Raw genomic sequence first — 12,571 nt, 5'->3', positions numbered from 1 at the left:
TATCTCAGAACTGAAATGCATGCCAGAACTCTCTAAATAAAACAGGATTAAACTCCTGGTCAGGGTTAAGTTGGGTAGAAGGGTTAAAATACCAAAAGTTAAAAATATGACCTTCAAAATCTTATTAAAAATGTTAAATAAAGCAGAGTTAACAGTCTGCTTCCAGGAAATAAAGCTTGTCCTCCATGAAAATACACTAATGCAGCACACATAGCTTACTTTGCACCACTAGCTGTGTAAGCTACAGCTCACATTGCTAAAGGTAACTTAGGGCATATTAACAGCTTTAGAGGAATGATCATGATGATGGCCTTGTTTGCTTTTGTTGGTGACAAATATTCGTCAGTATAAGTTTCAGTGTAATTTTTAAGCAGCCAAAATCTCTCAGCAGGAACTTTAAAGCGAATCAGTTTTCATTTGAGGTTCTGTAGCTTTAAAAACAAGGAAAAACTCAGCAGTAACATCAGGTTCATGTAAATAGTGTCCATGTCGTTTGGAAAAGTTAGTGGCTCTTAACCTGGAGGAGGGGAAGAGCTTAAGTTTAATTGATTGTTACAACAGCAGACATTTTGATTAGTCACACACAGGTGTTTCTAATTGGCCCACTAATTACCAGTAAGCTCTGCAGTAATCGCTGTAAAGGAGCCATGTTTACTCATGTTTGTTTAGCCAATGCTCTACCTGAAGCAGGCCGACACCATAGATACACACACTCTGGTAGGGGTGATCAAAAGGCAGATCTTTTAATCATTTCATAGTCGATAAGATGAAAATACAGGACAAAAACCAGAGGAGAAGGCCAAGGATGGGTCAAAAGGCAGGCAAAAGATCATTGGATACTGAAATAAGGTACACAAAGGAAATGCAGGTAAAGTCAAAACAATGAACAAGATTATTCAGTTTTTTAAATGATGTTTAAACAACAGTCTTTTGGGTTAGTTTCAATAGAAATAAACTAGCAGCATTAATTTTATTGGTGGAGAAAAAAATCAAAACAGGCAAAATGGTCCTTTAAAGTCGTCTTATTTCTTCTGCTCTTTTCATTTATTTGGTGCAGTTTTTCAACGCTGTTGGCAGCATAAATTAAAGCAGCAACACTAATTATTCAGGGTAGAGCCGTATCTTTAAAAACATTAGACCAAAACATTTGTATAGCTTTATTCTCCTTAGAAGATTTACATGAGCTGACTCTCTAAAGTACGCCTGGAAACACCGATAATGAACCATAGCTGTGCAGCTAGTCTCATAAAACATAAATTCTAAGCTGCTGTTTTAAGATTTGGGGTGAAATATTTATTAATTTTCTGCATAAAGCTGAGAAAAACAACTCTAATAGAGGTTGTAGCGTGCTCTGTGAGGTGAGGTAAATACACTTTATTAGACTCGTGTTGTTTTTCTTTGCTTTCATCTCGTGTTTTCTCTGTAAAGCTGCATAGTGACGCTGTTATATAAAAGCTTTGTGTGTCATTACTCTTCTTCTCTTGTTTTCCTCTTCTTCTGTGCAGTGCAAGACGCTGTCGGAGGTGTGTGAGCACATCGTGTGTGTGTCATCAGACCCGCTGGTTTCTCAGTCAGCCCACCTGGAGCTGGTTCACCTCACCAACATCAAACCCTCTGAAGGCTTGGTAATGACTCTGTTTGCATGTGTCTGCATAATAGTGTGATTTCAGAGGAGATTTTTACTGCAGACCCTTCCTACCCTCTGCAACGTTTTCTGTACAAGCATTAAAACATTGTTGTGATACTTTTTAACCTCTTTATATCCTGTGATATTTATTTGATTCCTACATAGCTTTAAGAGATCAAGGTTAATAATGCATTTGTATCTATTGATTTTACTCATGTTTAACCAGTTGTATTCCTAGTGAGATGAAAAATCTCTTTTACGAGGGATTCCAGGCAAATACAGCAGCATGAGGTGCTCCATAAATATGACAAACAGACCATGACAGGCAAAAATTACAACAGTTGACAAATCAGCAGCTTTCAGTTGAAAACCATGCACATGCACTGGTCAAATGATTCTTAATTCTGGTTTTGAAATCCCCAAAACTACTAGAACGTTCACGTTTGAGGTGACCTGTTGACCAGACCAAGATGATGGAGCAATGGTGGACTCAAGGAAGGCAGGAGGTTGGGGGGATTAACCCTTAGAGTGAAAACATGCTGCAAAAGTGACCTCTAGAATGCCCCTGTGGAAGATAAACATGACTAAGTACCATCTAGTGTGCCTTGCCAATTGACAAAATTGAAAGAAAGTGCTGTCTTTGCTGCATTGAAGTGGGCATGATTTAACAAAGTGCTCTCTAGGGTGCCCTTAAAGTGGGCTTAAGCTGACAAAGCGCACTTCTTGGTACCCTCTTATTGTACAAAATTGACAACCTGCCCTCCAGGGTGTCCTGTAAAGGGACAACTGCCCTATAGGGTGCCTCCAAATAGATAAAATTCAGCAGAGTGCCATATCTGGTGCTTTCTAAGTGTGCAAAACATGACAAAGTGCCATATTTGGTGCCTTAAAGTAGACATAATTACACAAAGTACCCTCTAGGCTGCCTTAAGTGGGCAAAATTTGACAAAATTCCCTCATTTGTTTCCTCTTGTTGGACATAATTTGACAAGGGCCCTCTTTGGTGCCTTCTAAGGGTGCAAAACCTGTCAAAGTGCCCTTTGGCTGCCCTTCAGGTGGACACAATTCAACCAAGTCCCTTCTGGAGTGCTCTCCAAGTTGACAAAATATAACAAAATATCCCCCATATAACTGTTTATGTGGATAAAATTTGACAACCTGTCATCTTTGGTGCTTCAACGTGGGCATAATTTAATTGAGTGCCATACAGATTACCTTAAGTGGGCAATAATTGACAACGTGCCCCTCTTTGATTCTCTTCAATTACCCATCAAGTGGGCAAAATCTGATGAAGTTCTGATTGGGGTCCCTTTCAAGTGGCCAAAATTTGACAAAAATCCCTCTTTGGTGCCAAATGTTATAACCTGACACGCCAGATGGATTTGTTTCACACATCCATCTGGTAAACCTTCCATAGACGGCGCTTGGGAAAGGGCAGAACCTTTGAAAAAAAACTTGGAGGGTGATTGGATGAATGTTCTGTCAGTCACATCTTTCCAGGTCAATCAGAGCAACAAAACACATGACGTCGCAGCCCCAAATTGAGGTGCGCCGCCACTGACATGTAAACTCCATAGAGAGCCGCATAAAGCGAACCATGGCGACTGTAGACATGTCAGTACATGACCTTTGTCTTTTTGAAAAGAAAACAACTCACTGCTGTTCTTTGTTCTTCCTTTAATGAAGAAATGTCGTCAAGTACTGTTAAAAACTGGCACTTTAGCAACATCCACGCTAATCTCTTCCACCATAATTGCACCGGCCTCTTGGTGCTGCTTGCTTACATCACAACTCCGCTGCACCTGAAAATACTGCCCCTCAACACTGATTGGTCCTGTCACTTTCTAACCGGGCCCAAACTGTTCAGACAGGAGCTTTGCAAGATGGATTCACCAGTAAGAAACATGGAAACGGACGTATCCATCTGCTTTGCAAGGTCACAAATTTTGCAGTCTTTGGTGCCCTCGTCCTTTATATTAAAGATGTGTACTGGTACTCAACCAGTATGTCTAACTATTCCACCAGAAATGTAGGACTTTCACCCCTCAAACATCCTGAGTCATCTCTATGATGAAGCAAAAACATCCCAAGTCCTTTTACCACAGACAGAGTGAGTTTGAAATTTCATACATGAGAACGACAGTTACAGCGACTAACAGGTTTTGGAGTCAGTAAAGAACATTATTAAAAAGGCAGTTCATGTAGCATGGACTAATAATGAATGATACAGTATACCAGTGTTCCACCCTTCTGTTTAATAAGCAAGGCCAACCAGTTTTCTCATCATTTCTCACAATGCTGGGTGTAAACCCAGACTAGAGGCAAATCACAAAGCAGCACGGTACACTGAGTCCAACATTTTCAGAGGATGATGTAGCATGGATACAGAGAATATCACTCTAATCAGTTAGAGACAAAATGATGCTCTAATAAACTTCTTCCTTGCATTCCTGTTTGATAGAAGAAATACCAAAGTCACCTACAGTTTCTCTGATAGACAATCAGCATGTTAAGTAAAGATAAAAAGGGTTTAATGATGCACTCAGCTTGCTTTGCGACACGGGTGTCAAATTCAAGGCCCGGGGGCCAAATCCAGCCCATGGAACAGTTCAATCCGGCTGCAAGATGATCTCATATTTTTGTTTTAACTGGCCCATCAGTATGAGGTCTGCAGATTACCTCAAGTATAAAAATGTAAACTTATCATTGATAATTTAAGATATCCTTGTTGAGTCACAAAATCTGAAGAAGTAAGGAGTAAAAATCTCATAATTAGGACCCAAACTTTGGATTTTGACTTTTAATTTCATACTTTAAGCATTTCAACTCATAATTTTGACTTCTCATATAATATTTTGAGCTTTAAGATTCATAATTCTACATTTTAAATCATATTTTGACCTGTTTAACAAACTATTTTGTATTTTACCTCATAATTTCAACTCCAGACTTTGACTTCACAATCGCATAGTTTAACCTTTTAGACTAACAGTTTAAAATTTTGAATCACATTTTGACCTCTCATTTCATGATTACAAATTTTATTTCATATTTTGACCTGTTAAACTCATAATTTTGACTTTCTTTCAAACATATTTGCCATTAAAAAACTTTATTTTTCAATCTCAATTTCATGTTTTGACCTTTTTGAACTAATAAATTCACTTTTCTCAGATTGTGATCCTTCAAATTTTTCTTCTTAACTTTTTAAATGTCAAAAACGTTCATCATTAGTGCTACGTTTTTTTTTTTTTTTTTTCATATTTTATTAAAACAAGGTTGACAGCTTATGGTTAAAAAGGTGAAGCTGTTAGGCCCTCAGGTTAGCCCTGAATCCACAATTTGGCTCCTGCTGTGATTGAGTTTGACGCCCCTGCTGTACGCGTTGATACATGATAGAAACAAACAAGATGAGATGAGACGGACATGCTTACTAAATCATCAATGACTGAAAAATAGCCTTTTTTCACAAAATTCAAAACAACGCAGATCCATTTTTATATTGGTAATCATCTTGTAATGAATGTCACTGCTTACATAACAGTTGTTTCTTGGCTTGCCATGACTCAACCTGGACATTTAAACAGCACTTAACATCATCTTCATTCATTTTAATAATGCAGGACATGTATATATTATATTTATCCATGTATATTCACTGCAACAGTTCCTTTGACATTATAGTTGGATTAACACGATCTCTTTTCTTTATGATCATTTTGTTCTTGTGAGCTTTGACTGTTCTGAACACACCCTTTTCATTTGATGATATGTGTGTGTGGGTCTGGCTGTACATGCAGTATGTGAGTCAGACTAAACAAATGGAGAGTATTTGTTCAGAACTGCATCTTCATTTTCTGGAGCTAACACAGTGCTCTGTAACAGTTTCTGGCTTAGTTTGCAGCTGCAGCGTACAACAGGCTGTTCAGGATGTTCAGTACACAGGCACCAGCTGATACATGTAGGATAAACAGACATGGGATTAAACCGTGAGCTATCAAAGCAGCGTTTGAATAAAAGTTGCACATCATTCAGATAGGACAGTGATTATGGTCAGGAAGTAAGCAGAGAAAGAGTGGGGAATGACATTCAGGAAAGGGAAAGGAGCCTAGCCTCTCTGCCTCTGTATGTGGGTATTTACAACCACTGACACCCTGAAAAATGCCTATTTGTACAGTAGATCACACATAATCTTTTGCCCAGACTCTGCACAGGGATTCAGGCGCTGTAGATTTGTTGGATGGCATCTATGTGCTGTTTTCACAAATCATCTTTGCCAAGAAATAAATTAAAAATATGGTGATTTTTTTAATATCACAAGATCCTGTCACACACCTAATGACTAAGGTAAGATGTAAAGGGATTGTTATCTATAGAATAAGTTTGATATTTACCAGCTGCGACCATAAAGTGTCTATTAAGATGGACAGAGCAACATATGTCTACAAATGAAGCCAAGGTATTAAGAGCTCCACCTACTGACTGTGCTGTATGGGCCATAAAACCCTTTCTCCTCCATTTAACAGAAGGTGCCTCAGTCAAACTATAAACTTATGATATATTTTTATCCATTTTATGTGCAGTCAATGACTGCAACGTTAACATAATGCTTGTGATTGCTTGTATTCCAAAGTCAGCTGGGGGCAGGTAGTTAAAAACACTGGTTGAGAATCAGTGGGTGTAGAGGAATGTTGGTATGTTAGAGCTCTTTATGGACCTGCATGCTGCAGTTGTCATAGAAAATTTCTACATACATCAAGTTTAATTCAGTCATAAACACTCTCGTCATACATTTTACCATATTATTGCAAAATGGATATACAGTTTTACTTGGCGGTGAAGGCTCTGCATGCTTTGACTTTGCAGGGAGTGCATGTCTAGAAACCCCACATAGAGGGATACATTCATGACAATATGTAGTGAATGCAGTAAAATTAGTTGGAAAGCAGTTAATACATAGTAGCATGAATCTGAATATGAGGGTGCAACATCCTTTATACTATAAATGAGGAGGCTGGGGTGGAGGAGGTTAAGCTTTGCCAGGAGCAGCAGGGTGCATCAGCATTTATGCAAGCAGGGATTAATGAGAAGCACATCATATTAAATGGACCGCTGTATTGAGAGAAAGAGCTGTGATTGGCTGTGGGAGCTGGGAGGCGATAGTTGGGACAAGCTGGCCATCAGCTGATCAAGGCTGGGGGTATGACTACTGTGTCCTGCATGAACTGACACTGCATTTTATTCCCTATACTTTGGGTGTTTTGTTTTTTTCTTTCCCCAGGGTTTTACCAATTTACTTGGTGTGGGGGCCATTAATGTCACAAAGAGTGTCTTCTTCTTGTTTTACGGTGGTTGGCATCCATCAGTTTGGTGCATTACCTCCCCCTTTTATTGTGGAGTTTTGGCTCTGGCAGTGGAGTTAAAAGTGCATCCCTCTCCAAGGAGAATTAGAATAATGAACAGCACAAACTTTGGTATTTTGATAGTGCTTCTCTATGCAGAAATCCCTCCCTGCCCCCCATCTGGAGTTCTTCTAAACAACCTGTACTAGATTAAAGCCAGGTATTTGTCAATGTTACTCCAAAAAGAAGCTTTTCCTTATGGAGTCATTTCCCAAGACCGTGTGAATTGAACCTGTTATCATAGGAACGCAACAGTTGCTGGGATCTTTAGAATTAAACATAATTCACTCATTACAGGAATATAACGTAACAAAAGGAGTGGATGTGTGTCCAATTAGGGCGTCCTGACTTTGCTGAAACACTTTCTTTTATGGAATCTATGCAATAAACTTACACTGAGGGTTCTTAATAAGCTGCTCTCACTGTCAGCAACACCATATCTAGTCAGTGTTGAGATCTAATTCCAGTTAGCAAAGTATCAGGACACATGAAGCTCTGCTGCTCATAAATCTTTCATCAAACCCTTATAGCCTCACCCCTTTTATATGCAAAAAGACATGGAAAACATTTAGGTATCGGCTTCCCTTTTCCAGCCAACTGTGTGGGTTTCTGGGTAAAATGACGGATTACATCAGCTGCAGATAATTAATGCTCCTTCTTTAAAGTTTGTCTGCTTCTCTGCTGCTCGTTCAGCTCTGTGCAGCTGGAGTGTGTATTCAGATGAAGATTGTTTGTGACCTGAAGTCATTTTAAGAATCTCACAGTCAGATTTCAACGTGGTTTCTAAACACTTTAATGTGAAAACCCTCTGATCTGAATCAGGACGTGAGCTGCTCATAAAACACAGCAGCTGTTTAATGAACGTGTCAAATACATTTAATTAGCTTTCATATACTACACTCCTGCTCAGGTTTTGGGTTGTGAACACAAATTAAACTGCCAATAAAAGCTGTTGTGTTTCTGGCTTCTTAACCTCAGAAAGCTAACAAGAAGTTTGAAAGTTTTAGATTCAATTAGATGCTGCTGTTTGAGGTAGATCTAATAAGGTTCAATGAAGGGTTCAGATTATGATTTAAGTCTGGATTTAACACAGAAGGGCATTTTTACCATCATCTCTCCTTTTTTTAAACAGGGAATGTACATCAAGTCAACATATGACGGCCTCCATGTCATCACAGGAACTACTGAAGGGGTAAGAGAAGTACAATCCTGTTTTCATGCAAGATGTTTTTACAGAATATTTCAATTTCAGCCCCACTACGAGCCTTCATTACACCTTAAGACATTCATATTGATTATTGATATTGATTACAACTCTCTTGTTCAAGCCATCACATTCATGTGATGACAGTTTAGAGATTAAAAAGTCGCAGTTTCGTTTTCATATCCTGTATTTAACTCCTCAGGAATTTCTCATATCTCATTTTCTGGCATGTCAGTGGTTCCAAGACTTTTTCTATCTATCCTTTCTACTGTGCTGAAGTCATCAGCTGGTGGGGGGAGGGCCATGGTAAACTTTGGGAACCACTGTGTTTTGTGAAGTTAAGCCTCTCTCCCATTTATGACACGGCTCTGTTGCTAAATGCTGATGAAAAAACTCTATTTCCTGATGTTGCTCTTCAAAGTAAAAGTCACTCTGATTCTTTGTTTTTGTATCAAAAAGTACCAGGGTGTGGTAATTGGCTTCTTTTTAGCTAGAGGCTGGTGTGTAAACCTGTGCCACAAAGCCTTATGCACTGAAGCTGTGGTTCTCTGTGATAGTTTGATTGTGCTGAAACAGGCGACAGGGCACTCTGTGGATATGGGATAGACAGCGTTCTCCTTGTTTAAAGTTACTGTACAGTTGGATCCATGTTTGAACTACTATTGTAGAGGGGAAATGTTACATACTGTTGCTTTATCCTGAAGAAAATATTGAAGGACAGTGCAGCTTTTTGCAAAAAATGCCAATGCAAAGGCAAGTTTTTTTATATATATTTTTTGGAATGAGTCCATTTTAGTTTCCCAAAAAGAAAACTATCAAATATAAATTATTTACTGCATTTTAGGCCAGAAGTATTAAATAACACTCTTGTTTATTCTCTTTCTGGAAATATATGGGACATCAAAACCGTTTATTTTACTTTTCACTTTTTAGAGTTGGAAATGAAAAGTATGTCAGGTTCTATCCTTTATCTGTGAAGATGCTGTTTTATACTGTGTTTTCTCAGCCCGTTCAAAATTTCCTGGCTATGGGAGTTATATGTCTGAAGATACTGAACTCTGAGATCACTCTCTACCTAAGATTTTTTTTTTCAGAGCAAATGAAAACATTCTCAGTGGCAACAGACCAAAATATTTCCCTCATTTTCTGGCATTCAGGAAAGGTTTGAAATAAACCATAAATTTCAAGAAGATATTCAACCTGACATAGGGCAGAATAATCCATACAAAACTAGCAGAAAGCTTAATCTTTGGCTCCATAAACTACTTTTTGCAAACAGCAGTGAAGTAGATTTCTCACCCTGCCTGAGGCTTTAAGGGTATAAGACACATTTCTGTCTCCAGAACTGAACATCTGAATTCATAACAGCACATCAGAGTCCAGAGATGACCCTATAAGTCTTCCCCTCAGCTATTTTTTTAGCGTGCTGAAGTACAGTCTGTTGGACAGCTGGATCACATGGGCATCACGGATCAATAAGCTCAGATCAATTCATCCTCGTCTTGTTTTCTCTCTGTCTCTCTCTCTGCTGTGTTTCTGAAGTCTCCGGCTGACCGCTGTAAGAAGATCCACGCAGGAGACGAAGTCATCCAAGTCAATCACCAGACTGTGGTCAGTACCTCACTGTGTGTGTTAAACTATGTGTGTGTGTGAGTCACTTCTCCATGTATAGGCTTTGGACTTGTGTTTAAGTGCATAAAATGTGTATAATTACAATTCTTCTTGGAATAATGAGTAATTTAAACATTACAGCTACAAATGGTAAAATGTGATCTTTAATGAGTATGTTGACCTTGTCTGAATCCTTCATACAGGTGTGGAGGTAAATAATTTGATCCATAAATTAGTGCTGTGGATTGATGCTACCATTGCTACCATGCTACCAAATGCTACCATTTACTTGTATTTTTGGTTGAGATAAATTAGTTCAAGTATTGTGTTAAAATTAAGAAATATAAAACAAACTAGAGTTTTTAATTGTGGTTTGTAAATCAGAGTGTCTTAATTCACTGAGCAATAATATTTATGAACTGCAAATGAGCCCAGCAGACAAACACATCATGTAGAAAATAACTTGTGCTGTAAAGTGAATGATCAGGTGTGCTGTTACCCCGAGGTAGCTGAAGTTGCTGACTGATGTCCAGTGGTCTCTCGTCAGTGTAATAAATATAGCTCGGACCAGCTGCTCCACTTTAGTTGCCTTTTTAGCTGTCATACAGTTCATGGATTCTTGTGACAGTAGTTCTCGTAGGTGTTCTGTGGTACGGGTCATCCGAGGCCACCCAGGTGATGTCTTAAAGCCCCTTGTCGTCAACGATGTCCATGGTCTGCAGTCTCTGGCAACCCATTAGCGATCGCATTAGTAAGCTTAAGTGTTGTTGTTTTGGGGACAAATCTGGGTCTGCTGGACTGCGCCGGTGTAGCTTGGTGTTATGGCTTGATCCCGTGTTGTTTTAGCGCCTTTGCTAACATTAGCAAAGATGCATTTTACCCAGACGTGGTACTTCAGACTTCTTGTGCTTCGGAGTAAAGACAGTCATCACTGCAGTATGTACACACAACTTTTGTTTCATCCAGACTTCCATTAGGCAGCGTTTTAAATCAAAATTTGCCGTGAAGCAGACCTGAGTCTGTCCCCTAACTTATCACTGCTGGCTGTGTTTGACCCACTTTTAACCTTTTCACCCTAGGGACGTAAACATCTGCATAGGAGGACTACAGAAGGAAGTTGTGGTCAAACTTAGACATACGATTAAATTGCATTATTATTTTTTTTTAACCTGTTAAGCTTTCCAGATTAACCATGAGCATTAACACGTTTATATTAACAGGCCTACTATAAATACGTTTTTCTTCACAAATTATCACAGTAGTGAACTGCATAGCTAGAATGGGAAGAACAATAAATAAGTGGATCACAAGGCATCAGGAGTGTCAGTCAGGAACATGTCATCACTCAACAGAACTTATAGCCTGTGGAGATAGTTGTGTGTTTATTTTTCCTGTACAGAGCAAACAAGTGTACAAGTGGAACTAGTTTAGAATTTAGCATTAAAGAAGCCTGATCTTTCTGCAGGTAGTGATGTAGATGACTTGGGTTTTACAGGGATAACATTGGACTTATTACCTCCACCAAGGAGGTTATGTGATTGGGTGGGATTGTTCGTGTGTTAGCAACATAACTCAAAAAGTTGTGGATGGATTTTCATGAAATTTTCAGGAAATGTCAGAAATGGCATTAGGAAGATCTGATTAGATTTTGGGAATGATACAGATCACCATCTAGATTCAGGATTTTTTTTAAGGATTCTATACTATTGGGAGATAGGGTTAATGGCGGAGGTCTGTGCTGTTACCACTTTACACCAGGGGATGGCGGACATGAGTAACTTCAATCCCAGCAGCATTTTTGGGCGTTTCTATTCAAAGTTTTGGAGTTTATGGAGTTTGAAAGACGCACGCCCAGTCAAGGAGATGAGTCGGAGCGTAACAGAGAGAAAGAGCGAATAATGGCGAGAATACTCACAATGCTGGGAGGAACAGAGGAATATTCACCCCCTGCCATGACTTCCATTCGTCCAGTGAGACCATGGGTGAGACTGTCAGTGCATCTGTTGGCACCGGCAGGCAATGCTTCCACCGTGACAGTCCACCCGTAGCGAAAGTAGTGTTTTGCATCACTGTGTTTCCACCCCACTGGGGAGAGAGTAATTGGTGAATGCTGTGGTGGGGGGCACATGGGGACAGTTCCAGGAATTTTTTTTAGGATTCTCCACCATTGGGAGATATGGCTAATGGTGGAGGTCTTCGTTCTCGGAGTGCTTTTCTGCATTGTTTATGTGAGTTAGTCAGGAAGCAACAATTCTAATACAACCTACACTACCACACTACACCTTTAGCCCCCGCAACCCAAAGGTGCAAGCCGATGGGCAGCAGGAACCAGAATATCACAGACTCTTATTTCTTCTGCACCAGAAGGCAGAAAACAAAAGTGCTGTGAAGCTGTTGTACTCAAAGCCCTCAAATCTAAAACCAGCTGCATTTATCTCTCTTGAATGTTGTTGAAAAGGCAACCCCCTTGTTTACACCAGACTTGCAGAACGTGCCCTTCCTTTTACAAGGTGCTAATGCAGGCAGCAGGCATTCAATTAGTGTAATCACATCCTCCAACCTTCCCTGCTCCTCCTCGTGCATCACGATCAGATCTCAGGTCAATCTGGAAAATGCAATTAAGATAATTAATTGTGTTTGCCTTAATTGGGAAGTTTCTTCCTTCGAGGCTCAGACAACTCAGGAGGAAAACTTAAAGTGGAAAGTTTTTTATGTTTTCTCATTTCA

The 12,571-nt window shown here is 39.4% G+C and overlaps 1 protein-coding gene across 2 annotated transcripts in view; it reads left to right on the top strand.

Annotated features, from left to right (window-relative positions):
- cnksr2a (connector enhancer of kinase suppressor of Ras 2a) overlaps positions 1–12,571 on the top strand; it is a 112,931-nt gene that overhangs the window by 52,368 nt on the left and 47,992 nt on the right. Inside the window, exons 1-4 of one of the 2 annotated variants that reach the window (XM_041813727.1) lie at positions 687–868; positions 1,506–1,625; positions 8,162–8,221; positions 9,776–9,844. In XM_041813727.1, coding sequence (XP_041669661.1) covers positions 767–868; positions 1,506–1,625; positions 8,162–8,221; positions 9,776–9,844 — 351 coding nt within the window. In that variant the 5' untranslated portion in view covers positions 687–766. Of the gene's footprint in view, positions 1–686; positions 869–1,505; positions 1,626–8,161; positions 8,222–9,775; positions 9,845–12,571 lie in introns of those variants that run through there. The other variant, XM_041813726.1, reaches the window with a different exon arrangement.

The sequence above is a fragment of the Cheilinus undulatus genome, linkage group 19 (genome assembly GCF_018320785.1).
Source record: "Cheilinus undulatus linkage group 19, ASM1832078v1, whole genome shotgun sequence".
Taxonomy (NCBI): Eukaryota; Metazoa; Chordata; class Actinopteri; order Labriformes; family Labridae; genus Cheilinus; species Cheilinus undulatus.
This window is presented reverse-complemented; position numbering and strand designations above follow the sequence as displayed.